Source organism: Dermochelys coriacea, chromosome 2, assembly GCF_009764565.3.
Source record: "Dermochelys coriacea isolate rDerCor1 chromosome 2, rDerCor1.pri.v4, whole genome shotgun sequence".
In the NCBI taxonomy this organism is placed as follows: Eukaryota; Metazoa; Chordata; order Testudines; family Dermochelyidae; genus Dermochelys; species Dermochelys coriacea.
In genome coordinates this window covers 41,117,984-41,142,586 of record NC_050069.1, presented here as the reverse complement: position 1 = coordinate 41,142,586, position 24,603 = coordinate 41,117,984, and the positions used below count along the sequence as shown (strand labels likewise).

The following is a 24,603-nucleotide window of genomic DNA, read 5'->3' as shown; positions in this document are numbered from 1 at the left end:
CTTTTTCTCCAGGGCGTAGAAGAAGCAGGAGCCGCGATCCATCTCCCGAAGGAGACAGATGCGGGATCGAACAAAGGCACCCCAGGCCCAATGGTCCTCGAGGGTCCGGAGCTCCTCCCGCTTCTCCCGGCACGCTCCGCAGAGGGGTGGATCCTCGGGGCTGGCGGCCAGACGCCTCTCCAGCTCTAACACCTCCTGTTCCAACTGCTCTATCGCCGCATCCCTCCGTCGGCTGGCGCCCCGGGTGTAGAAGAGCCGGGCGCACACCTTCCCTAAGTCCCACCACCATCGCGCCGAGGGAAAGGCACGCCGCTGCCCTTGCCAGGCCAGCCAGAACTCCCGAAAGGACGTCACGAAGCCCGCATCCTCCAGCAAACTGTTGTTAAAATGCCAATAGGCCGGCCCCGGCCTCTCCGCGCAGAGGGAGGCTGTCACGGTGGCTATATGATGGTCAGAAAATGGGGCCGGCTGGATGCTGGAGGAGTGGGCTCGTGAAAGATGAAAGCGTGATAAATAAATTCGATCCAACCGGGAGTGGCGCGACCGATGGGCCTCCACCTGGACAAAGGTGAACGTGGAAGTGTCATCTGGGTGGTGGTCGCGCCAGACGTCCACCAGGGAGTGGTGTTCGACTATCTCCTGGAGGACGGCGACGGCGGCCGGGCTCCGCTCGGTCCCCGAGCGGTCCCGCTCCTCAAGGGTGATGTTAAAGTCCCCTCCCAGGACCAGGCATTCCTGAGGATCCAAGGTGCCGAGGAAGGCGGATGCCTGCTGATAGAATTGCAGCCACTCCGGGCTCGCTGCTGGGGCATAGATGTTGACGAGGTTGACTACGAGCCCCTCCATGCGGACCCGGAGGTGCAGCAGGCGACCCGGTACAGCCTCGGTGACCCCCAGCACCTCGGGCCGTAGGTCGGGGGAGAACAGGGTCGCCACTCCAGCCGAACGAACTGTGAGGTGGCTAAAGTAGACCCTGTCCCCCCAATCCAGCCGCCAGCTGTCTTCGGCAGTCGGATCCGTATGGGTCTCCTGCAGCAAAACCACAGAGTACCTCCCCTCCCGAAGGAAGGAGAGCACCTGGGACCTGCGGAGACCCATCCTACAGCCACGGGTGTTCAATATTGCGATGGTAAAGGGTGCCATGAGGAGGGCTGGGGGGGATCCTCGCCAGTAGGGACACTCGCGGCTCCCAGCGGGCCGCACAGCAGTCCGTCACCCACCCCGTAGGTGAGTAAAGAATCACAGAAGTGGCGGACCCGCTGGTAGGCCGCGGCGCCCTGCTTCCCGGTCTTTTCCCCTCCCCCATGAGGGCTCTTGCGGCCCGGAGGATTTGATTAAAGTCCCCCCATCACTGGAGGGCAAGCTGGACTTTGTTGCGGGAGCCACGGACGTCTACTAGGAACTCCCGCAACTCCTCTCGCAGCGCATGCGGGGCTGGGGTTATGGTCTGGTTACTCCCCGACGGGGCCCTTGGTACAGCCCCGTGGCCCACCGAGACGGGGAGACAGGGTGCGGACCCCCGACGGGGCTCCTGATGGGTTGACCTGAATGCTGGGGCGATAGGGGGCGACGGAGGGAGGATAGCAGCCCCTGGTGGGTTGGGACGGGTAAACATAAAGGCCACTCCCTGGGAGTCATCTGTTGGAAAGGGGAAGGAGACAGTCCCAGGGGTGGCAATAATATCTCGGGAGGTGGGCGGGATAAGGGCAGGGGCAGGGGTAGAGGTGAGAGTCTGGGTTGGGAGAGGGCTCTCACTGATGCCGGGTGCAAGCTGTCTGGTGGATTTGGCAGCCACGGCATCAGGAGGTGGACTTTCTTCTGTAGGGTCCTCTCCTGGGAAGGAGGTCGAATGCTCCTCACCAGCGAGGGATGCCCCTGGTGGCTCAGGTTCCAGCCGCGTGGCACCTGGCCGTCGCCTCAACAGGCTCGGCGGCTCTCAGCGGGGTGCCCTCTGCAGCTGGGTTGATGGAGGAGTCCAGGGGCTCCTCGGAGGTGGGAGCAGAAGCAACGGTTAGGGGGAGGGAACATGGGGAAAGGGGGGCTGGAGTGAAGTCGCCCAGATCGAGGCCGGCTGGCATAGGATCGTCCTCCCCCTGGGTGACCGGGGTCAGACCCAGGGCCTCGATCTCCTCATATATAGACGGGAAATTGTTTTCTGCTACCCCGGGATTCTCCCCGCCGGCACCTGACGCGATGGTTATTTCGGGGCACACTGGGGTTTCAGATGGTGCCTCGGGGGTCTTGGAGGGGAGGGACTCCCGTGGAGGGGAGATACTGCCTTCCAGTGCTGCCACGTCTTCCCCAGCCGGCTCTGGTGGATGGAACACACCCGTGGGTAGAGCGGAAGGCTCGGCATCAGTGCCCCCCTTCCTGGTCTTCCGGGGGGCCTCCGCGTCAGATGGGAGGAGTGGAGCTCGAGCCTTCCGCTTGCCCCGCTTCCTCTGGACTAGGGCCCAGCCCTCCATGGCATCATCCAGGGGCTGGCTAGCAGGGATTGTGTCAGGGGGCAGAGGCGATGGCTCAGGGATTCGAGGGGGTAACGGTGGGGCAGCACAAGGGAGGGAAGATTCCCCTTGGGGCGGGCCCTCTCCCATGCTTGGCGGTGTCCCTGCCGCACCCTCCTCCACAGGTCCCGCCAGATTACAAACAGCGGGGGCGGGGTTCTCCCGCTCGTCTGGGCATAGTTGGGGAGGTGCCCCTTGGGCCTGAGCGGGAGCAATGGCGGACTGGGAAGGAGGAGGGGTGGTTTCGGGTGCCGGGCAGCCAGAGGTGCCGCGATGATGGGGCCGGTGCCCTGCCGGGGCTCGGGGGTCCCGGATGCCCCTCCTTCCTGGGCCAGGGGACAGTCCCTTCGGACGTGCCCCATTGCCCGGCAGAGGTAGCACGGGCCTTCCCCGTGGAGTAATGCACCCGGTAACGGGCCCCCTGGTAGGGGACTAGGAAGGACCCCTCCAGGGCCTCTCCGTCACGCGCCGCCGGCGGCAGTTGAAGCTGCACTTGCCGGCAGAACGAGAGGACATGATGGAGGGCGGGGTCTTTGCAGCCCAACAGGAGAGGGCTGATGACAGAGACGGGCTTCCCCAGGGTAGAGAGGGCGGGTAACAGGGCAGCATTGGGAAGAAAGGGAGGGACAGAAGTCAGGACCAGGCGGACGCCCAGGTCCTCTAGCGGCTCTAAGGGGACAAAGACGCCCCCCACCACCAGGCCCTTCTCCACCGCCTCCTGGGCAGCGGCCTCCGATGTTAAGAAGAAGACGACCTTGCCATACATTTTGGAGGCCGCCACAATGGCCGTGGGCCCCACCACCCTCGCTAACGCCCGCACATAGGTCTCCACGTGGGGCGAGGTGGGCACCAGGAGGCAACGGACGCCGTGCTTTCTGGTCATGATGGAAAAGGGGCCCCGGCCGCTATAGATGGTAGTGGAGGCGGTAGGCTGGAGAAATGACGTAGCGGCAGGCCCGGGGGCTGCCGCCACCTGGGCATATGCTCTGGGGGCTGGGGGAGGGACACCTGCAGAGCTGGTGGAGGGAACAGCGGGGAGGGGCACCCCAGCTGGAGATGGGGCTGGGGCATTGGGGGCAGCCCCTGCCATGGAGGGCCTGGTCTTTTTAGCGGGGCCCTTCCCCTTCTTCTTCCCCTGGCCCTTCCCGCCGGCTGCGGGGACTCCCCCCGAATCTGAGGGGGTGAGAGACGTGGCAGCAGTGGAGGTCACCCCAGTGCCCGTCGCTGCTGGTGCTCCAGCGGGGGCGATGGCAGATGGTTCGGTGGCGGAGGTAGAGGCTTGGGGGGGTGACAGAGGGGCAGGTGGGGGAGAGGTAGCTGGGGCTGCTAGAGGAGCCCTACTCATCTCATCCCCCTCCATCATGAGCAGGGAGGGAAGGAGAGACACCAGAAGGAGGAGGGGAGAGGGGAAGCAGGTCGACCACTTCTCTCCGCTAGGCTGCAGGCAGGGGAGGAGGGCGCCAAAAGGGGTGGGCTGGACGGGGGGCAATCAGGGGTTAGGGGTCAGTCACCGACACAAGGTGGAATTCCGACTCCCCTTGGTGCACTAGGGGAGGGGGGATACAACAACATTTGGGGTGCAGTGAAAGGGGTTGAAACTAAAATGGGGAGTTGCACAAGCGCATGGGAGGGGGCATGGGCACACGGAGCGAGGGGCTAAGCGGTCTGGAGTTAGGGCAGGGAAACCAAGGGGTTAGCTTCAGAGGCTGGGGCGCGGCAAACAAACAAAGGCTGCAGAAGGAAATGGGCGGGGCAGGCAAACAAACTGAAGCTAGTAAGGGGGGCTGGGACAAAAGGGAGGGCAAAGCTACAAGTGGCAAATGGGGCAGGTAGTAAAGGGCAAGCTGGGGGGTAGGCAGTCTGGGGGGGGGCACATGTGCCCACGTGCACTTGCACAAGTCTTTTTAAGCTGGCTGCTGCTTCTGGCCCAAAAGGTATAAATAGGGCCTGGCAAGCCAAGCAAGCAGCTGAGTCCAGAGGCAGGAGCTGAGGCAGATGGTATACAGCTAGTGGGGGTGGTGGAGGGGGCAGTGGTGGTGGTAGTAGTGGTGGGGGTTGGGGGGACACACAGATGGATTGGGGGGGCAGCTCCATGCCACACCTCCTGTGTCCCTGGCAACACAGTCAAGACCCCCACCACAAGAGCACAGTTTGAAAATTACTCAGTCTTAGGCCCCCTCCACGGTGGTCTGCAAGGTCTCTAGGTGCTCCCCCACTGGCAGATGGTCCTCTTCTTCTCCTCCTCAGGCTTCAGCAGCTCCAGGCAGCAGACTCCACAGCAGCAGCAGCTCCAGGAAATCCAGGTGGTAGTCCAGGCAAGCAGAAAGGACCCCTCTCAGGTGGTGGTGGTATCCACAACAGCAGTGGCTGGGGTCCCTCACTTCTCCTCTCTGGGGAGTGGGCTAGCAGCCCCCCCACTCCGGGGCTGCAGTTGCAGCAGTAGCAGCACCCAAGAGTGGGGGGTCCAGCAGCCAAGTAATAGAGAACGGGGGGTGTCTGGCCCAGCCAGGGGAGCAGCTGGAGCAACAGGGAAAGCTTAGGGCCTAGTAGCAGCAGGAGTAGCAGCTTCCCACCTCCCTCCAAGCTAGAAGGCTATGGGAGAGTCGTGGGAGGGAGGGAGAGAGAGATTCGCTCCAGGCTAAACAAATCCCTGGTACCAGGAGAAGTAAAATGGCAGCTGCTCCAGGTCAATTAAGACACCTGAGGCCAATTAAGAACTTTCCAGAAGGCAGGGAGAAGGCCAGGTTGATTAGGACACCTGAAGCCAATCAGGGGCTGGCTGAAACTAGTTAAAAGCCTCCCAGTTAGTCAGATGGATGTGCATGTCAGTTGCTGTGGGAAGAAGTTGTGCTGTTGGAGAGGCTGAGTAGTACACACCTTATCAGGCACAAGGAAGGAGGCCCTGAGGTAAGGGTGAAGTGGAGCTTGAGGAAGTGAGGGCTGCTGTGGGGGAAGTAGCCCAGGGAATTGTACATGTCATGTTTCTAAAAGGTCAGCTACCGTAGCTGATACTATTAGGGTCCCTGGGCTGGAGCCCGGAGTAGAGGATGGGCCCGGGCTCCCCCTCGACCTTTGCTCCCTGATTAATCACTGAGACTGGGAGACAACTGAGACTGTGCAAGGAAGGATAACTTCTCCTCACCTCCCTCGTTGGCTTATGATGAAAATGGCTCAGTAGACTGTGACCCTTGTCTCTAGAGAGAGAAGGGTTACGTGGAGGGTCACAGTGAGCCTCTGAGGCTAGCAAAATCTGCCAGGAAACGCGGGACCCACGGAGGCAAGGACAGAACTTTGTCACAAAAGGTATTAGCAAACATGCTCACGGAGAATGTTCTGCATATAGAGGGTCTCTGAATTGAGATCAGATGAAACTTACACACGAAAATCAAGGGCAGTCTGGTCAGCTATATTGCCTCACATCTTTTTTCCTTCCTTTTAAGTGCATATGAATAAAAGGCATCACTCCCTGCTTTTCAACATGTACAGATGCAAAAAGAAACAGGCCATAATGTTATTTATTGCTGGGTTATGTATTGCATGATGGGGTCGGACGACAGGCCTTGTTTTGTTCCCGATCTCAGCTTTATTTGGGCACATTTCCCTGTTTGTGAAAAAATATGTTTTAAATTATTTTTTGTCAAGGCTCTCAGAGGCCTCTGACCATGGGCGCCTATAAATAAAAACTTATTATTGTTATTTATTTTGTCCTTTAGCAGGGAAATAAAAGGCAGAGGGAAACAAATATAGGAAACTAAATGTTAGGAAAGTTTAAAAAAAAAACCATTTGTCATTAATGTTTTGCATCTCTAAGAGTTTTAAAAAAACAAACCTCTCTTATCTGTCCATATAAGTCTGCCACTGTTAGTAATAGTCCCAGTCCCATGCCCAAATAACAGAGGATGGTTCTGCAGTTGGGTTTGCGACCCACTCAGGTAAAAACCTTACTTACTGCAACAGGAATAGTTCAGTTATACCAAAACTTTAGGATGGTAGGTGCAGAAGGAGCTCAAACCCCAAGTATGACACATCTCAGTGAAAGGAAGCTGAGATCTCAAGACATTGAATCCTACGACCAAATCTGTCACACGTGTAGTCATGTGGAATGTACATAATTTGTATAGTACAGGAAAGCTTGTACAGGTTACAGGAGAATTGAAAAATACTATCTGAACATTCTTGGCACCAGTGTGATGAGATAGGCAGGGAGTGGCAAGATGGTGTTTGATGGTGCTACAATTTTATACTCAGGAAGAAGAATGCATGAAAGAGGTGCAGGAATAATGCTGCATAGCATCACGACGAAGACCCTGGTCGGTTGACAGCCACTGAAAGACAAAACAACAACAGCCAGGCTGCAAACAAGACATATCAAGTATACAATAATCCAAGTCTGTGCTCCAATAAATGCAGCAGGGAACAGTGGAAAGGGTACACGCCGCAAGCAGAAGCAGAACGTATTTGATGACCTGTCTAGACATGACATCAAGTTGATGATAGACAACTTCAGTGCACAAATGGGCAACAACTCTACTAGCTGGGAAGGAGTCACAGGCACAGCAGCAGAAGGCATCTGAATTGATAACGCCAAAGCCTCGGGAATCTCTGTGGAACAAATACCATAAATGTAGGAAAAAATATCTTCTGGCACCAGAGAATTCACAAGCTCACATGGAGATCATCAGACAATGCAACCGTCAACCAGAGAGATCACGTGTGCATATCTAAGGCCTGGTCTACACTGGGAGGGGGGAGGGGTAGATATCGATCTAAGTTACACAACTTCAGCTAAGTCGACATACTTAGATCTACTTACTGCAGTAAGCTGACTGCTGACACTCTCCCATCGACTCCATCTATGCCTCTTGCCCTGGTGGAGTACCGGAGTCAACAGGAGAGCGCTTAGCAGTCAATTTATAGCGTCTAGACTAGATGCGATAAATCTACCCTGCTGGATCGATTGCTGCCCGTCGATCCAGCGGGCAATGTAGACAAGCCCTAAGAGATGGGCATCTTCTTTGAGGAATGTCAGAGTCAGCACAGGAGCAGATGTTGGCACAGATCATTATCTTTTAGTAGCCACATTACAACTTAAACTCAAAAAAATCATGAAGATGGACAAAAAGAGTGTTACAGCAACAGAGGAGTTTAAGGACAAAGAAACACAGATCAGATTCCAGACTGCAATGTTTTACCGGACCAGGCTGATGAAAGTCTGGAGGAGAGATGTTCAAATTGGAAGAAGACGATAGTCGAGTCAGTCTCCAAAGAGAGCAGAAGAAGGATCCATGGATTACATATGGAACATGGGCAATGACTGATGAGCGGAAAGCTCTGAAGACCAAAAAGGAACAGTGCAAGACACAGGCAGAACTCTTAGAGGTGGATGAAAGATACAGAGAGAAAGGAAAAGAAATAAAGAAGAGATGTAGGCAAGATAGAAATGCCTGGTTCAGGAGAAGGCTGCAGAGGCAGAAGCAGCAGCACACAGGTGAAACGTCAAGTAGCTCTATAGAACAGTGAAAGAGCTCTCAGGAAGAACCAGACCAATACAGGTGATGCCCATCAGAGACTCTCATGGACAGATTGAAAATGCATGAAGAGCAATCCAGATGATGGAAAGAACATTTCCACTTCATATTAAACTGTCCAGGGCTGTTGATCACACATAGATTTGAGAGAAATGCCAATCCTAATTTAGAAATAGAAGAGGAACCAATGACACTCAATGAAATTAAAGCAGACATCAAAGGCCTCAAAAAGGGGAAAGCTCCTGAGGTTGACAGCTTCTGATTTACAAGCTAATAAAACTCTAATGAAATATGGGTGAAAGAACAAGAAGCGCCAGAAGACTGGAAATATGGTATCATTGTTCTGCAGTTTCTCGAACTGGAATTAATTTGCAAACTTGAAACCATCAAATTAGGCCTGAATAAAGACTTGGAATGGCTGGGTCACTACAAAAAGTAATTTTCCCTCTATAGATACTCGTACCTTCTTGTCAACTGTTGGGAATGGGCCATGTCCACCCTGACTGAATTGGCCTCGTTAGCACTGAACCCCCACTTGGAAAGGCAACTCCCGTCTTTTCATGTGCTGTATATTTATACCTATTTTTCACTCCATGCAACTGATGAAGTGGGTTATAGCCCACGAAAGCTTATGCCCAAATAAATTTGTTAGTCTCTAAGATGCCACAAGGACTCCTCATTGTTTTTGCTAATACAGACTAACATAGTTACCCCTCTGAAACCTATCTCCTAGTCGAGTCCTCTCTGCTGTTGGAGAGGATGTCTCACATGGCTGAGGAGCATGCACTTTTTCAGTATGATGCCCATCCAAATACCATACCCGAAGGTGCAGTGGTCATAGATTGCATCGGGTCAGTAGATTGGGAAATATTGGGACGGTAATTGGTGGGTGAGACAACATGCACAGGCAGATTGGGGACCAGAACTGTCTGGGCCAGAACGGGAAGATCAAGGTGACTGTCACCCCGTCCTGCTGGATCTTGTGTAACACTCATGGCAGAAGCTTCAGTGGAGGGAATGTGATAACCTAGGGCGCCTCTGGAACTATACTTGGCACACTTGTTGTTGGCCAGGGAAGTGAATAGATCTCTGGTTGGGGTTCCTCATCATCTGAAAATGTCGTGTAGCACTGTATCATGAAGTTCCCACTTGTCGATTGCAAAGTGTCTGCGAGAACATTCTGTGTCCCCAAAAGGTAGGCTGCTGATAGGGTGATCTGATTTCTGATACACCAGTTCCAGAGGTGGACTGCTTCTGCACAAAGGAAGGCCAATCTTGCTCCCCCTTGCTTATTGATGTAGAAGGCCATCGTAGTGTTGTCTGACATTATCAGGATGCGTTGAGAGCAGATGAATGGAAGAAAGGACTCGCCTTCCTTACTGCCTGTAATTTAAGGACATTGATGTGCATTCTGGACTCTTGAGATGTCCACATTCTTTATGGTGGCCCAATCTAGTAAGGTCATGTCAATAATGATGGTCTTGTCTGACGAGGAGGGGGAAAGGGACCCCCCCATGCATACATGATGAGGATTTGTCCACCACAGCAGGGAGAAGAGTACCTTCGCAGGAACCATCAACATGAGGCTCATGGAATGATGGCTTGGGGAGTAAACCAACTGTAGCCACGCTTGAAGGCAGCGAAGGTGGAGTCATGTGGACAAGTAGCGACAAACATGTCTTGACCACTACCTGAGGGTTGCTGGCGATGTGAGCTATGATATTGTTCGTGGACTGGAACCTGTCTGTGGGAAAGTTCACCCGAGTAGTGACAGAATTCAAGGTTACCCTGATGAAGTCCAAAGATTGCACAGTGGTAAGAACAGGGGTTTTTTTTGTTTTTTTTTTTTTAGGTTAAGCTGACTCATAGTAAGGAAAGGAGGCAGAGAATCATAGAGGTTGATATATAGGCTTCTTGGTGAGATTTGGGAGGAAGGAACCAGTCCTGGAGGTGCAAGAAAATGAAGTGTCCAGGATGCCCGACATGAGCTGCTACCAATGAAAATACCTTGGTAAAAGCTCTGGGGGCAGGGTAGTACTCTGTATTGGAAATGGTCAAAGGCCACCATAAACCTGTGAAATTGTCTATGGGCGGGATAAATGTCAATATGAAAGTAAACATCCTTCATATTGAGAGCTGCGAACTACGTGACCTTTACTAAAGACGGAATTATCGCTGCCAACCTGACCACACAAAATTTGAGCTTGCAAATAATGTGGAAGAGGTGATGGAGGTCAAGGATTAGTGTCCACCAGCCCTTCTTCTTGGGAATGAGGAAGTAGATTGAATAAAAGCTTGTCCCTTAATAATGTTCTATTGCTCCTCACTGCAGTAAAGAGTTCACCTCTTGAGTGAGAATACTGTTGTGAGTGGTCCCTGCAGAGAGATGGGGAGGTTTTTTTTGGAGGAGACAGTGTTGCAATTGTATAGTGAGGGTGGACGACATTCAACACCCACTTGTCTGCTGTTATCACACTGCAGGTGTCAAAAAAAAAAAAAAGTGCTAGACAACCCCTGCATGGAATATTGGGTCACGAGGTGTTGGACTTAGTGATTCATGGCTCTCAAGCTTGTGTCAAAAATAGCATTGGGTCAGGGGCTGAGATTGGAATATTGAGGCCAGTGAAGAGAATAGATGGAAGTGGGACTTTTGAGACGTCTGCTCTTTACACAGTGGTTCATTGCATCAATGATGGTAAAAGTGTCATGTCCTATATCTCGATGAAGTAGATTGGTGATGGAGCTTCCTCTTAGGGGTAGGTGTGTATATACTCAACGATCAAAGGGTAGCCCCAGTGTCCCTCAGGGTCTGTAGGGACTCATCTATTTTCTGACTGAAGACATGAGATTCATCGAAGAGGAGGTCCAGGATCGTATTCCAGTCCTCCCTGGGGAACCCTGAGTCATGGAGCCAGGACTGCCTTTGCATCACACTAGCGGTTGTGACAGCTCTAGAGGAAGTATTGGAAGCATTGATTGCAGCTGCATGGAAACTTTAAAAAAAAACCCACCATAATAGAGTTAAATGTATACCGCAAATTAAATACATAGTAAGAGGACCAAAAAAGTGCCACCAGGGCTAAACAACAAAGCAAAAGAAGCAGTCAGAGGCAAAAAGGCATCCTTTAAAAATAGGAAGTACCTACTGAGGAAAATATAAAGGAGCATAAACTCTGGCAAGTTTACTGTAAAAGTATAATTAGGCAGACCAAAAAAGAATTTGAAGAGCAACTTGCCAAAGTTTCAAAAACTAATAGCAATTTTTTTCAAGTACATTAAAAGCAGGAAGCCTGCTAAACAATCAGTGGGGCCACTGGACAATAGAAGTGCTAAAGGAGCACTCAAGAAAGAAAACACCATTGCAGAGAAATAAAATGAATTCTTTGCATCAATCTTCACTGCAGAGAATGTGAGGAAGATTCCCACACCTGAACCATTCTTTTTAGGTGACAAATCTGAGGAATTGTCCCAGATTCAGGTGTCATAAAAGGAAGTTTTGGAACCAATTGATAAATTAAACAGTAACTAGTCACCAGGACCAGATGGTATTCACCCAAGAGTTCTGAATGAACTCAAAAATGAAATTACAGTACTACTAACTGTGGTATGTAACCTGTCACTTAAATCAGCCTCTATACCAGATGATAGAGAATAGCTAATATGACACCAATTTTTTAAAAAGGTTCCAGGGGCGATCCCAGCAATTACAGGCCACTTAGCCTAACTTCAGTACCAAGCAAATTGGTTGAAACTATAGTAGAGAACAGAATTATCAGACATATAGATGAACATGATTTATTGGGGAAAAGTCAACATGGTTTTTGTAAAGGGAAATCATTCCTAACCTATCTATTCAAATTCTTTGACAGGGTCAACAAACAAGTGGACCAGGTGATCCAGTGGATATAAAGTACTTAGACTTTCAGAGCCCTCACCAAAGGCTCTTAAGCAAAGTAAGCAGTCACGGAATAAGAGGAAAGGTCCTCTTGTGGATTGATAACTGGTTAAAAGACAGGAAATAAAGAGTAGGAATAAATGGTCAGTTTTCAGAATGGAGAGATGTAAATAGTGGTGTCCCCCAGAGGTCAGTAGTAGGGCCACTACTGTTCAACATATTCATAAAAGATATGGAAAAACAGGTAAACAAAGAGGTGGCAAAATGATGCAGAGGTGCAGATGATACAAAATTACTCAAGATAGTGAAGTCCAAAAGACTGAGAAGAGTTACAAAGGGATCTCACAAAACTGGATGTCTGGGCAACAAAATGGTAGATGGAATTCTATGTTGATAAATGGAAAGTAATGCACATTTGAAAATATTATTCCAACTATACATACAAAATGATGGGGTCTAAATTTGCTATTACCACTCAAGAAAGAGATCTTGGACGTCTATAAAATCTTGACTGATATGGAGAAAGTGAATAAGGAAATGTTATTTATTCCTTCACATAATACAATAACTAGGGGTCACACAATGAAATTAATAGACAGCAAGGTTTAAAACAAACAAAAGGAAGTACTTCTTCACACAACACACAGTCAACCTGTGGCACTCTTTGCCAAGGGATGTTGTGAAGGACAGAACTATAACAGAGATCAAAAAAGAACTAGATAAATTCATTGAGAATGGCTATGAGCCAGGATGGGCAGGGATGCAGCACCATATTCTGAGTATCCCTAGCCTCTGTTCACCACAAGCTGGGAGTGGATGACTTGATGATTGCCTGTTCTGTTCTTTCCCTCTAAAGCATTTGGCATTGGCCACTGTTGAAAGACAGGACACTGGGCTAGATGAACCATTGGTCTGACCCTGTATGGCCGTTCTTATGTAGATTAGAGGGTGGTTCTGGCTACTGACTTCCCTTACTCATTTCCTGACAGAGGAAAGTCCTGTCGTGGGAGGCTGTTAGAGAATTTGTCAAACTTGGCATACTTCAGGAAATCATATATAGTCAACTGCTTGATAATTAGCTATCCTGAAATGAAGTCTGGAGGACCAGTAGATTTAAGCGTTTACAATCCTTGTCTGTGGGAGGAGATCTGAGATATTGTTGCCTGGACCTTTCTGAAGTGGCCGGAACCACCACCAAGTTGGGAACTGGGTGAGAGAACAGGAATTCTGAATCCTTAGCCAGCACATAATAACGCCTCTCCACTCCTTTGGGGGTCGGGGAACAGGTGGCAGGGGTGTGCCACGCTGTCTTAGCCAACTCCAGAATGGCCTCTGTGAGGGGGCTTTGAATAGGATGCTGTGTTTTTTGGGACAATGCACTTCCTGTAGCAGACATAATGCTGGCGAGATGTCACCAATGCAAGGGCGCGCTGGCGAACTAAGCTAATTCCCAGGACAGCCAGCAGGAGGTGTCACAGCGGTGAGTCAAACCCTGACACAGCCTCATTGACCAGGTGGGCTATTCTCATTAAGTCCAGAGGCTTGGAAGATGTCCACGCACTTATGTTAGGAGTCCTGAATCTCCTCTAGTGGCATCTGAAGTTCCCCAACGACTCTGCAGAGAAGGTCCGGGAATTGCCAAAGTCATCCAGGGGGAGAGGGGATACTGAGGTCACCACTTCATCAGGCAATGGCAATGGTAATGTGGCTGGTTTCAATGGAACTTCCAGAACTGTAGTATAGTACTACTACTCCTCTATTGGGCCTGGGGGTAAATTTGATGGTTCCTTTGAAGAAGAGGCAGGTGGCACCTCCCTGGTGTATCAAATAGATTTTGAAGGGGGATGCTATTCCCAGGGTCCCCAATATGGCCAGTAGCTGATCATAAGGGTCCCCAAGGTATGGGATACAAGTGTCTCAGAGTCAGGTGAAGTGGCAGTTGATTCCAGGGCTGTGTGGGTTTCCTGGGAAACGAGTAAGGACAGTACAGGAGAAGCAGTTCCTCTGAGGGTTCTGAATCTCCTGAGGAGGAAAAGACTGACTCAGTTTTCAGTGGCGGTACCACTGGTGCCATTGGAGAGGTCTGAGTTGTGAATGGGAGAGGAAAGGGGGGGCCATAAGCTCCATCCCATAGGCAGGTTTCTCAGAGGAGATGCAAGTTCCATGGAAACAGAGGATCCCGAAGGAGCAGTGGATTCTGGATTCAGGAAAGCAAAAATGTCCTGTGGTATGGCTATGGATCTAGACCTCCGAGGTGTAAGGGAGACTTTTTCTGTTCAGGCCAGCAACAGTGATGGTATCTGGCAGTGGTCAGTTTTTACCGGTACTAGAGGGACCCAGGTCTTATGAGGAGCTGGGGGTGGTGATACCAACAGAGCACTGTCTGGAGACAGCGGAGACCCATGTTTCTGTGCTTTCTTATCAAGCCTATGGAACTTAGGACATACTAAGTCCTCATGGACTGAGCTGGTGGATTTGCTTGCAGGCACATCTGATTTCTTTGATGTGAAGTGGACATAGAGGAAGACTTAATTTCATGCTTATGAGAGTGCTTCCCAACTAGGCCCCGCTGTGATGTCTGTGGATTCTCTGGCACCAGAGTCAGACTTTGCAGCGGGTGGCTCACTCCTTGCTGATTCAGGCTGATGTACAGGTGGGGTTCCCCGGCCTGGGTCCATTTGGGGTCTCATGGCCATCTCCATGAAATACTTACAGAAGCAAAGTGACAGGTTTTAGAATAGCAGCCATGTTAGTCTGTATCCGCAAAAAGAAAATGAGTACTTGTGGCACCTTAGCGACTAACACATTTATTTGAGCATAAGCTTTCGTGCGCTACAGCTCACTTCATCGGATGCATGCAATGAAGTGAGCTGTAGCTCATAGAAGCAAAGTGCCTACCCTTCTTAGGTACGGTTGGGGAAGGGTTGGCAACTACTGCACTGAGCTGCAACGTGAGCTTCTCCCAGGGAATAGAGGTTGCGTTGATAGTTGTTGCGGACCAAGAAGGATCATGGGCAGGAGACGCAGAGTTTGAAGCGTGGAGTTCTGGACAAAGTACAGTACCCGGATGGGGTACTGGGTTGTGGGGGGCATCCCCTGTAGCCTAATCTAATTCTAAAAGGTACTAAAACTATTAAAATGACTACATCTATACAAGTTATTCAGAACTATTAAAAAGAACTATGAACTATTTATAACTGAATTAATATTGTTTTTCAGAATGACATCATAGCTGAGGACCCTAAAGTTTCCAACCTGAACCACGTGATGGTGAGAAGGAACTGAAGAGGTGAATGACCCACCCTGCCTTTATCACCTTGGACAGAAGCACAAGGCGAGCCAGGGCACATGCATGGACCAATGGACACTACTTTCAAATTCTCTCACTCCCGGCACATGATGCACATGTGTAACCCAAAGTGGAATACAATAGGGACCATCACTCAGAGAAAAGGGCTCTTTGTGCCCTTTCCCTCCCTTGCAAATGCACACAGGGGCTGGGCACAATTTGACGCCAACTCTATATATTCCAATTGTGCCTATTCTCTTTTTCATGTATAATTTCTTTCCTATAAAACCCCTGAACAGCCCCTCATAAAGCCCCATTAGACTTTTATTTCTCACTTTTTTTATGGAAGTCTGTTGTACATTAATTATGGCATTCTGCAGAAACCTCTGAACATCATTTACGTTCTTAGGGCTCCCTCCCAGTCCACATTTCTTTCCGAGAGTGAGAGTTGCAGAGGATCTGCATTCTTCCCAAACAACACAGCTGACCCTATTCCTAGTAAGAAGCTCCTCTTTGAAAGTAGCTAAGTAATCTCCTTATTGGCACTGAGCAGTCTCTCAAGTCTTACCTTTCTCTGGATGGGCTGAGATAGGGATAAGGGTCACAGACAAAGTGACATAGGAATAATACTGCACTGCAGTTAGCCAGGGAAGGGGACCATGAAGTCCAGAGCTGCTGCTTGTTGGCTAGCGATCCCAAAACAAAGCTGTTCCAAGGAGAAGAATAATCATATTGTCCCAGAGATTCTGTTCCCCCCTTTGCCCTTTAAAAGCTAGTGATCAGAGGTTCAGGAAAAACACAGAATCCTAAAAAAGACTGTTGAAGAAGAGGAAGCTACCAGTAGAGTTAAGAATCCTTCTTGCCAACTGCAAGGTAGGCTTAGGCCATCACAGCTTGCTACTGGGATTACTTAATAACTAGGATTGCAGTAACTGTTGCAGGCTGCATGTCTCCAAAAGTAGAGAAAGCATTTGAACATGGATTAGCAATTGCAGCACATATGAGATTTATATAAACTCTCATTCCCCAAACAACTCCACAATTCCCAGCACAGATTTTGGGTGGTGTTTTTGGCTTTGCACACCACGATGACCTGTCCTTTTGGCAGGCTGATCATCTGCATGCTTGGATTTCTGAGTCTTAAAAAGTTTGGAAGGCCGCATATCAATCTTTTCTTGAAAAGAATCCTTACTTTGTAACATTTCTACCCACAAGAATTTACTCAGGATTTTCCTTTGCTCCCTTAAATTTGCTTTTTTTAAATTATCTGGTACCTTTATACTTATTACTACTCTGTTCCAAAGCATGTTAAATTGAATTAGTTCAGGACTGCTTGCACTAAGCCTCCCTATTATTCTAATACTTTATAAAGCAAATACTGTTTCAGCATCAAAACAAATTAAAACATGTACTAAATGTTTTATGGGATTAATTATCTTACCGAAACTCATCACTCATCAATAGGACTGTTTATTATCTTACATTTGAAGAGAAAAATACTCTCCAGTCTACTATAGGCTACACCACAAATAAATAAAATGTAATCCTGCCTTGAATTTCAGACCAAGCTTGCGTAAGTCACAACAGAAGTTTTTCCAATATACATCCAACTTCACATTTAATATAAAACACTCTACGTTGTTTCAATTGTTCATTTGTTATCTTATCATTCCTTTCAGTTTACCAGACTCTCGCTTTATTTTTTAGACTTAAGACAAGGTTTTTGCCCACTATAAATGATTCCTGGCATTCTGCCACAATAGAATCCAAACCTTAGAAGTGTGGAATTCCACCCGAAAGGTGCAGAGCAACTTCAACTGCTAGCAAAGTCATTTAATATATGTCTGAAGTTATTGGAAGGTAAAAGTGCTCAGCATCTCTCAGATTCAGGTACTTATAGATGGTTTTGGATACTCTTACTCAGGTTGAATTGTATCTTATTAAACAAGTAATCCCTCTACAGATGTTCTTGTGGAGTGAAGGTGATAAACAACATGAGTAAGGGTATCAGAATGTGTCATGAAGTCACTGTTTAACAAGGGATTACAAAGATAGTATCATATTTTATAATTTTGCTCTCGGAAAAAAAAAAGTAATTTTTCAATTTTTCTACTCTTTTAGGGGCCAGTCCAAAGCCCTTTGAAGTCAACTGGAATCTGTCTGTCAATGAAAGATGACAATACTTAAATAAAATACACTAATAGGCTCCAATATTTTCTGGATGTACAACACGAAACAAAGCATGCCCCAATCCTGTAACTGGATCTGTGCAGATAGACTGCAGCACCCATTCAAAGTCCCTTTGAAGTCAATGGGCCCATACACAGGCACAGAGAATTCTTCTGCATGGATTCAATTTGAGGATCAGGATCTATTAATAAACTTTAGCTCATAATTACTACATTTCAGTTTAATTTAAAGAAATTCATCTAAACAAACATGGGACATGAGAGAAAAAGCAAGATACAGTTTATAAGGACTACATGTTAAAAGCAGTATATACAGGTGTTTAAATATTGATACCATAATGCTGTACACCCTTGTGCAATATGGAAAAATAATTCTTAATCAAAAAAGGAAATAAATAATTAACATACTTTTCATGGTCCCATCTTCTTCTTCATCATCATCATCACTATTTATCACCATAGTCCCTAAGTCCGATTCTAACATGGTACTGTTATGTTCAATCATTGTCTGGGCACTTTCACTCATTGTGCTTGTGGCCCTCATTGTGCCAGCACTCTCTGAATTAGTTTTCACCATGGTGTGAGAGTCCAGCTCGTCTTCTTCCTGCAAACAAATATTTATTAGGAATTATTTGCAGCAAAACATTTAAATGAACAAGTCAAAAGTTATTCATTTAGGTGCCTTATTTTATTAATTTTGCAACTTCCGTTGACTTTTTTTCAATTATCTTTAATTTTTTTAGACTTCTGCCATATTTAAATTGAGAAACTATAAAATATTGTTTTCAAACAAGTGTCATCTCTACTAAGTTGGCCTTGCAATAGACCTCAAACAAGTATGTTGATTATCCTCCCCTAAATTCCAAGTCCAATATTGTATATAGTGTGTGACAGGATTAAGTTAAGTTTGAGAGTTAGAGGGTCCTTGAGAACTGTTTAAAGAGTCCACCTCAAAAGAAGGGCCAACTTGGTTTATTTGTATGTATTTTTTAACCGCCTCTTTCATGATAAAAGGGCAGAAGAAGAAAATATGTTGATACTTTGTAGAAAAATATCTGCTGAGCAGATGCTCCAACACTGTAGAAAAGAACTAATTCCAGCAAGGGCTACAATAGCATTTTCAATCAGTGGCAGTAATGTGCCAGGAATGTAAAACAGGGAACTGATGATAATCCAGTTTATGAATCATAAAATCCATATGGAATACAAATATTTGAAAACACTATTAGGAAATCCTACTCCTTTTCTGAAGTCAGATTTAGAATATGTGAACATCACAGCAATTTAAAGGATAACATGGTGTACTGCATTAAGTTCCATTACATTGGTAAAATCTACTATCCAAAGAAAATCCAAGAGTTCAAATATGCTTCTTGTTGATTATTCAGAAAAATACCTATTAATGCAAAAACTCTAATTTAAAGCATTTCTTTTTAAATGCTAATACTATCCTTTGATTTTCAGTCCTCCTTGGGGAAAATATAAATCAGTCAACTTATGCCTATTTTGTCTATGTCATGGCATAACCTAATTTGAGTTCAGGAATAGTCACCACAGAACAATTCCAAATGAGGGAGCCTAATACCATTAATTAGAGCTATACAAGTCAACATAAGGGACTGTCCTGTGAAACATGTTTTTTCCTGAGAAGAGAAAAATATTATTTGTTAGGCACAGATAATGGGTATAGTGCTGCATATGACAAAGTAAAACAAAGATAAGTTTTCAAAAAAAAGAAATTGTATTTATAAATGAAAGTAGAAAACAAATAATATTCTGCCCACAGAATTACGTTCTGTGTATGTATAGTGTCTAGCTCAATAGAGTACTGAGCCACATCTTTATGGACCAGTCCCTTTATCCTTTTTGACTGCCACCATGTTAACTTTCCTCCCAGCTATGATAGCAGAATATAGGCAATCATGTTACATACTAACGCTTATCTAGTAAAAGGCTAGCATAGGCTGACAGAGAGAGTTTTTGTTAGCAATCCTATCACCCTGTCATCTGAAGATGAACTACTCTAAAATAAGCAAATCTCCAGTTTCAGAAGTTCATCTCATTCCAATTCTGAGCCTCCTGCTAACACTGCAATGTGTTGCAGCCATAGTACTAACCCATATAATTGTGATTTAGAAATAAATTCTAGTGTAAATGTCAAGAAAACAAATATTTCTTGAGGACAAAAAAAATTCTAAAACTTTGTTTTTTAAATAAAAGTACTTCACTTGTTTTCTTCTAAAAAATTTTCTTAAGTGTAACCTACATTCCATAATAGCATTTTTATTCCTCTGCCTTCAACAATTTGGGCTATTCCCAAAGATACAGAAAATTTACAGCAACAGCATTAGACAGAACGTGCCAGTATACAGATAAGAATATTTTAATAGTGTTCCTCCTGATGGTAAAAATAAGAAGCTAAAGTTAACTCCCACTGAAATAATTTTTTCTACAGGTTACCTAAAGATTTTTTCCTTCTCAACTAAGCCCTGGTTACACTACGGGGTTAGGTCAAATTTAGGCGCATTAGGTCGACTTTAAAATGAATGTGTCTACACAACCAACCCCGTTCCGTCGACCTAAAGGGCTCTTAAAATCAACTTCTGTACTCCTCCCCAGCGAGGGGAGTAGCGCTAAAATCAACCTTGCTGGGTCAAATTTGGGGTAGTGCAGACACAATTCGACGGTATTGGCCTCTGGATGCTGTCCCAGAGTGCTCCAATGTGACCACTCTGGACAGCACTTTGAACTCAGATGCACTAGCCAAGTACACAGGAAAAGCCCTGGGAAATTTTGAATTTCATTTCCTGTTTGGTCAGCGCGGCAAGCTCAGCAGCACAGGTGACCATGGAGTCCCCCCAGAATCACAAACGAGCTCCAGCATGGACCGAAAGGGAGACACTGGATCTGGTTGCTGTATGGGGAGAAAAATCTGTGCAGGCCAAACTCCGATCAAAAAGAAGAAATGCTAATATATATGCCAAAATCGCACAGGGCATGATGGAGAGAGGCTACAACAGGGACACACAGCAGTGTCGCATGAAAGTTAAGGAGCTCAGGCAAGCCTACCAAAAGACAAAGGAGGCAAACGGTCACTCCGGATCAGAGCTCCATACATGCCGCTTCTATGATCAGCTGCATGGCATTCTAGGGGGGGGACCCTACCACTGTCCATGGACACCTGCAAGGGGGAAGTCTCACGCAACAGGGAGAAGGATTTTGTGGAGGAGGAGAATGCGCAGAAGGCAAACGATGAATCCATTCTCCCTGGCAGCCAGGACCTTTTCATCACCCTGGAGCCAATACCCTCCCAAGACAGGATCCCTGACCCTGAAGCCGGAAAAGGCAGCTCTGGTGAGTGCACATTTGTAACTACAGTACAGCATTTAAAAGCAATAGTGTTTACTGTCTGATTTGCCCTGAAGAATTGGGATGCATTTGCGGCCAGTACAGCTGGAAAAGTCTGTTAACATGTCTGGGGATGGAGCTCTCCTGGAGGTATTCTGAAAGCCTTTGCAGAAGGTTTCTGGGGAGGGCTGCCTTATTTCGTCCTCAACGGTAGGACACTTTACGACACCAAGCCAGTAGCAAGTAGTCTGGAATCATTAGAGCACAAAGCATGGCAGCGAATGGTCCTGGGTTTTGGTCGCATTCAAGCAACATTCGGTCTTTATCTTTCTGTGTTAGCCTCAGGAGAGTGATATCATTCATGGTCACCTGGTTGAAATAGGGGAATTTTTGTAAGGGAACAATAAAAAGACCCCATTCATGCTGGGTTGTTTCCTTGGCTAAAAGGGATCATCCCACAGAACAGCCACGCGGCGGGGGGGAGGGGTGAAGGGATCATCCCAGAGAATAGCCATGTGGTGGGGTGGGAGGAGGTGTGTGCTGCAGATCTACCCAAAAACCACAGCCCTTCCTTTTAAATGTGAAACCCAACCGGCATTGCTTGCTATGGGAAAGGATGGTGCTGCAGTTTGAAACCATTCCCACATGTTATGAAGGAGGAAGAAGCCAACCCTGTGTACCAAAAGGCTTACCGTGGCTGCCTGGAAACCGAATTCTGTTGCTCAGTCGTGTGTGATGTGTCACCATACACAGCAGGTGCTCAATATAAAAGTCAAAATGCGACCTTGTACCTACAGCACATGTGCTGTCTGCTGTGAATTACTTAATTCACTGTGAAAGTCTCCCTTTTGTTCTCAGAAATGTATCATATTAAATTTTACTCTCCCTTTTTATCTTCCATCAAGTGTAAATGTTTCTATGTTCCCCCTATCATCTCCATCCCTGAGGTTTTTGCAGATTAGAAGGCAAATAAACCGCACTCGTGATGACATGTTTTCCGAGCTTACGCAGTCCTCCCGCACTGATAGGGCACAGCTTAATGCATGGAGGCATTCAGTGGCAGAGGCCAGGAAAGCATTGAGTGTGAAAAGCAGAGGCAGGAGGCGATGCTGAGGCTAATGGGGGAGCAAATGGACATGATGAAGAGTCTGCTGGAGCCGCAGGAAAGCCAACAAGAGCACAGCCTCCCACTGCTTCCATTGTATAATCACCTGCCCTTCTCCCCAAGTTCCATATCCTCCTCACCAGATGCCCAAGAATGTGGGGGTGGGGGGCTGGGGAGGAGAGGCTCTGGGAACCCAGCCACTCCACTCCAGAAGATGGCCCAATCAACAGAAGGCTGTCATTCAAACAGTGTTGATTTGTAGTGTGGCTACAATAAGCAATGTGGCCTTGTCCTTCCTTCTTCCCGCACCCCACGCCACCCGGGCTACCTTGCCAGTTATCTCACTTTTTTTAATTAATAAAGAAAGAATGCATTGTTTTAAAACAATAGTTACTTTATTTCCTTTGCCAGCTGTGATCAAAGGGGGAAGGGTGCTTGGTTTACAGGGAATTAAAATCAACAAAGGGGTCGGGTTTGCAGCAAGGAGAAACACACACAGCTGTCACACCATGGCCTGGCCAGTCATGAAACTGGCTTTCAAAGGCTCTCTGATGCACAGCATACTTAGCTGTGCTCTTCTAATCGCCCTGGTGTCTGGCTGCTCAAAATCAGCCGCCAGGCGTATTGCCTCAACCTCCCACCCCGCCATAAACGTCTCTTCCTTACTCTCACAGATATTATGGAGCACACAGCAAGCAGCAATAACAATGGGAATGTTCATTGTGCTAAGGTCTAACCTAGTCAGCAAACAGCACCAGCGAGCTTTTAAACATCCAAAGGCACATTCTACTGCCATTCTGCACTTGCTCAGCCTATAGCTGAACTGCTCCTTACTACTGTCCAGGCTGCCTATATACGGCTTCATGAGCCATGAGAGCAAGGAGTAAGCTGGGTTCCCAAGGATAACTACCGGTATTTCAACATCCCCAAATGTAATTTTCTGGTGTGGGAAGTAAATCCATTCTTGCAACTGCTCAAATAGCCCTGAGTTCCCAAAGATGCGAGCATCATGCACCTTTCCCGGCCATCCCATGTTGATGTCAGTGAAACGCCCCTTGTGATCCACCAGTGCTTGCAGCACCATACAGAAGTACCCCTTGCAGTTTATATACTGGTTGGCAAGGTGGTCTGGTGCCAAGATAGGGATATGCGTTCCGTCTATTGCCCCACCACAGTTAGGGAACCCCATTGCAGCAAAGCCATCCACTATGACCTGCACATTTCCCAGAGTCACTATCCTTGATAGCAGAACGTCAGTGATTGCATTGGCTACTTGGACCACAGCAGTCTCCACAGTAGACTTGCCCACTCCAAATTGATCCAGTAGCTGTCAGGCATTGCAAGCTTCCAGAGGGCTATCACCACTTGCTTCTCAACTGTCAGGGCAGCTCTTATCTTGGTATTCCTGCACTTCAGGGCAGGAGAAAGCAACTTCAAGGAAAGTGGCCTTGGCATGCGAAAGTTTCGCAGCCACTGTGAATCATCCCATACCTGCAACACTATGCGGTTCCGCTAGTCTGTGCCTGTTTCCCAGGCCCAGAATCAGCGTTTCACTGTATCAACCAGCCCCACTGCCGCCATAATGTCTCAATTGCCATAGCCTGTGCTTTCAGGAATGTCTGTGTCCATGTCCGCACCACAGTCGTCCTCGTGCAGGCGTCTCTTAGCCCCCTTCTGCACATACTCCAAGATAATGTGCGAGGTGTTTACAATGCTCACAACAGCAACAGTGAGCTGAGTGGGCTCCATGCTTGCTGTGGTATGGCGTCTGCATGGGTAACCCAGGAAAAAAGATGCAAAACGATTGTCTGCCATTCGTTTCACGGAGGGAGGGAGGGGAGACTGACAACATGTACCCAAAACCACCCTCGACAATATTGTTGCCCCATCAGGCATTGGGAGCTTAACCCAGAATTCCAATGGGCAGTGGAGTCTGTGGGAACTGTGGGATAGCTACCCACAGTGCACCAATCCATAAATCAATGCTAGCCACGGTATTGAGGACACATTCAGCCGACTTAATGCGCTTAGTGTGAACATACACAATCGACTGTATAAAATCGACCCAATTTCGGAGTGTAGACATACCCTAAGTTACTTAGAATGTATGCTCTTTGGGTCAGGAACTGTCTTTTTGTTCTGTGTTTGTACAGGGCCTAGCAGAATTGGGTGCTGCTTCTTGATGGGTCCTTAGACATTATTGCAATACATATAAAGAAGGGGGAAAAAAAGGTTATATATGTAGAACATAGATTAACTACATTGTTCATGAAGGTAATGTACATTCTGCGTGAGCCCAAAGTAGCCAAATTCACTATTCCCTATTCACTCTTTTTGATCCAAATTTACACTATGAGTGTGGATGTAGTGCTATTTATTCTTGTAAATGTTACAAACAAGATTTTCCTTTTATATCCAGATTAGCCTCTGCAGTTAAGGTGAGGCTTATTAATTTGCCAGAGCAGTTAATATATATTATATTAATAGCAGTACCTACTATTTGAACCTCTAAACCTACTATAATTGGAAACAATCTAATCAGTGTAAAACATCCAAACATATATATACATATATTAATCATGTTTATTATGACAGTGCCTAAGGACCAATGAAAAATGGGGCCCCTCTGTGCAAGGCTGTATAAACACAGAGTAACAGACTGTCCCTGCCCTGAAGAGCTTACAGTCTAAGCAGACAAGACAGACACAGGGTGGGAGAAGAAGTATAACTCACATGCAGAGGGAA

General features: G+C 47.4%; 1 protein-coding gene across 7 annotated transcripts in view; it reads right to left on the bottom strand.

Moving 5' to 3' along the window:
* The window catches only part of STK3 (serine/threonine kinase 3), a 294,078-nt gene that overhangs the window by 119,281 nt on the left and 150,194 nt on the right, over nucleotides 1–24,603 (bottom strand). For all 7 annotated transcript variants that reach the window (XR_006278703.1, XM_043507549.1, XM_043507550.1 and 4 more), the window contains one exon: nucleotides 17,814–18,009. Coding sequence is in view for 6 of the 7 variants with exons in the window: in XM_043507549.1 (XP_043363484.1) it covers nucleotides 17,814–18,009 (196 nt within the window). In the remaining variant the exon portion in view is untranslated. The remainder of the gene's footprint in view (nucleotides 1–17,813; nucleotides 18,010–24,603) is intronic.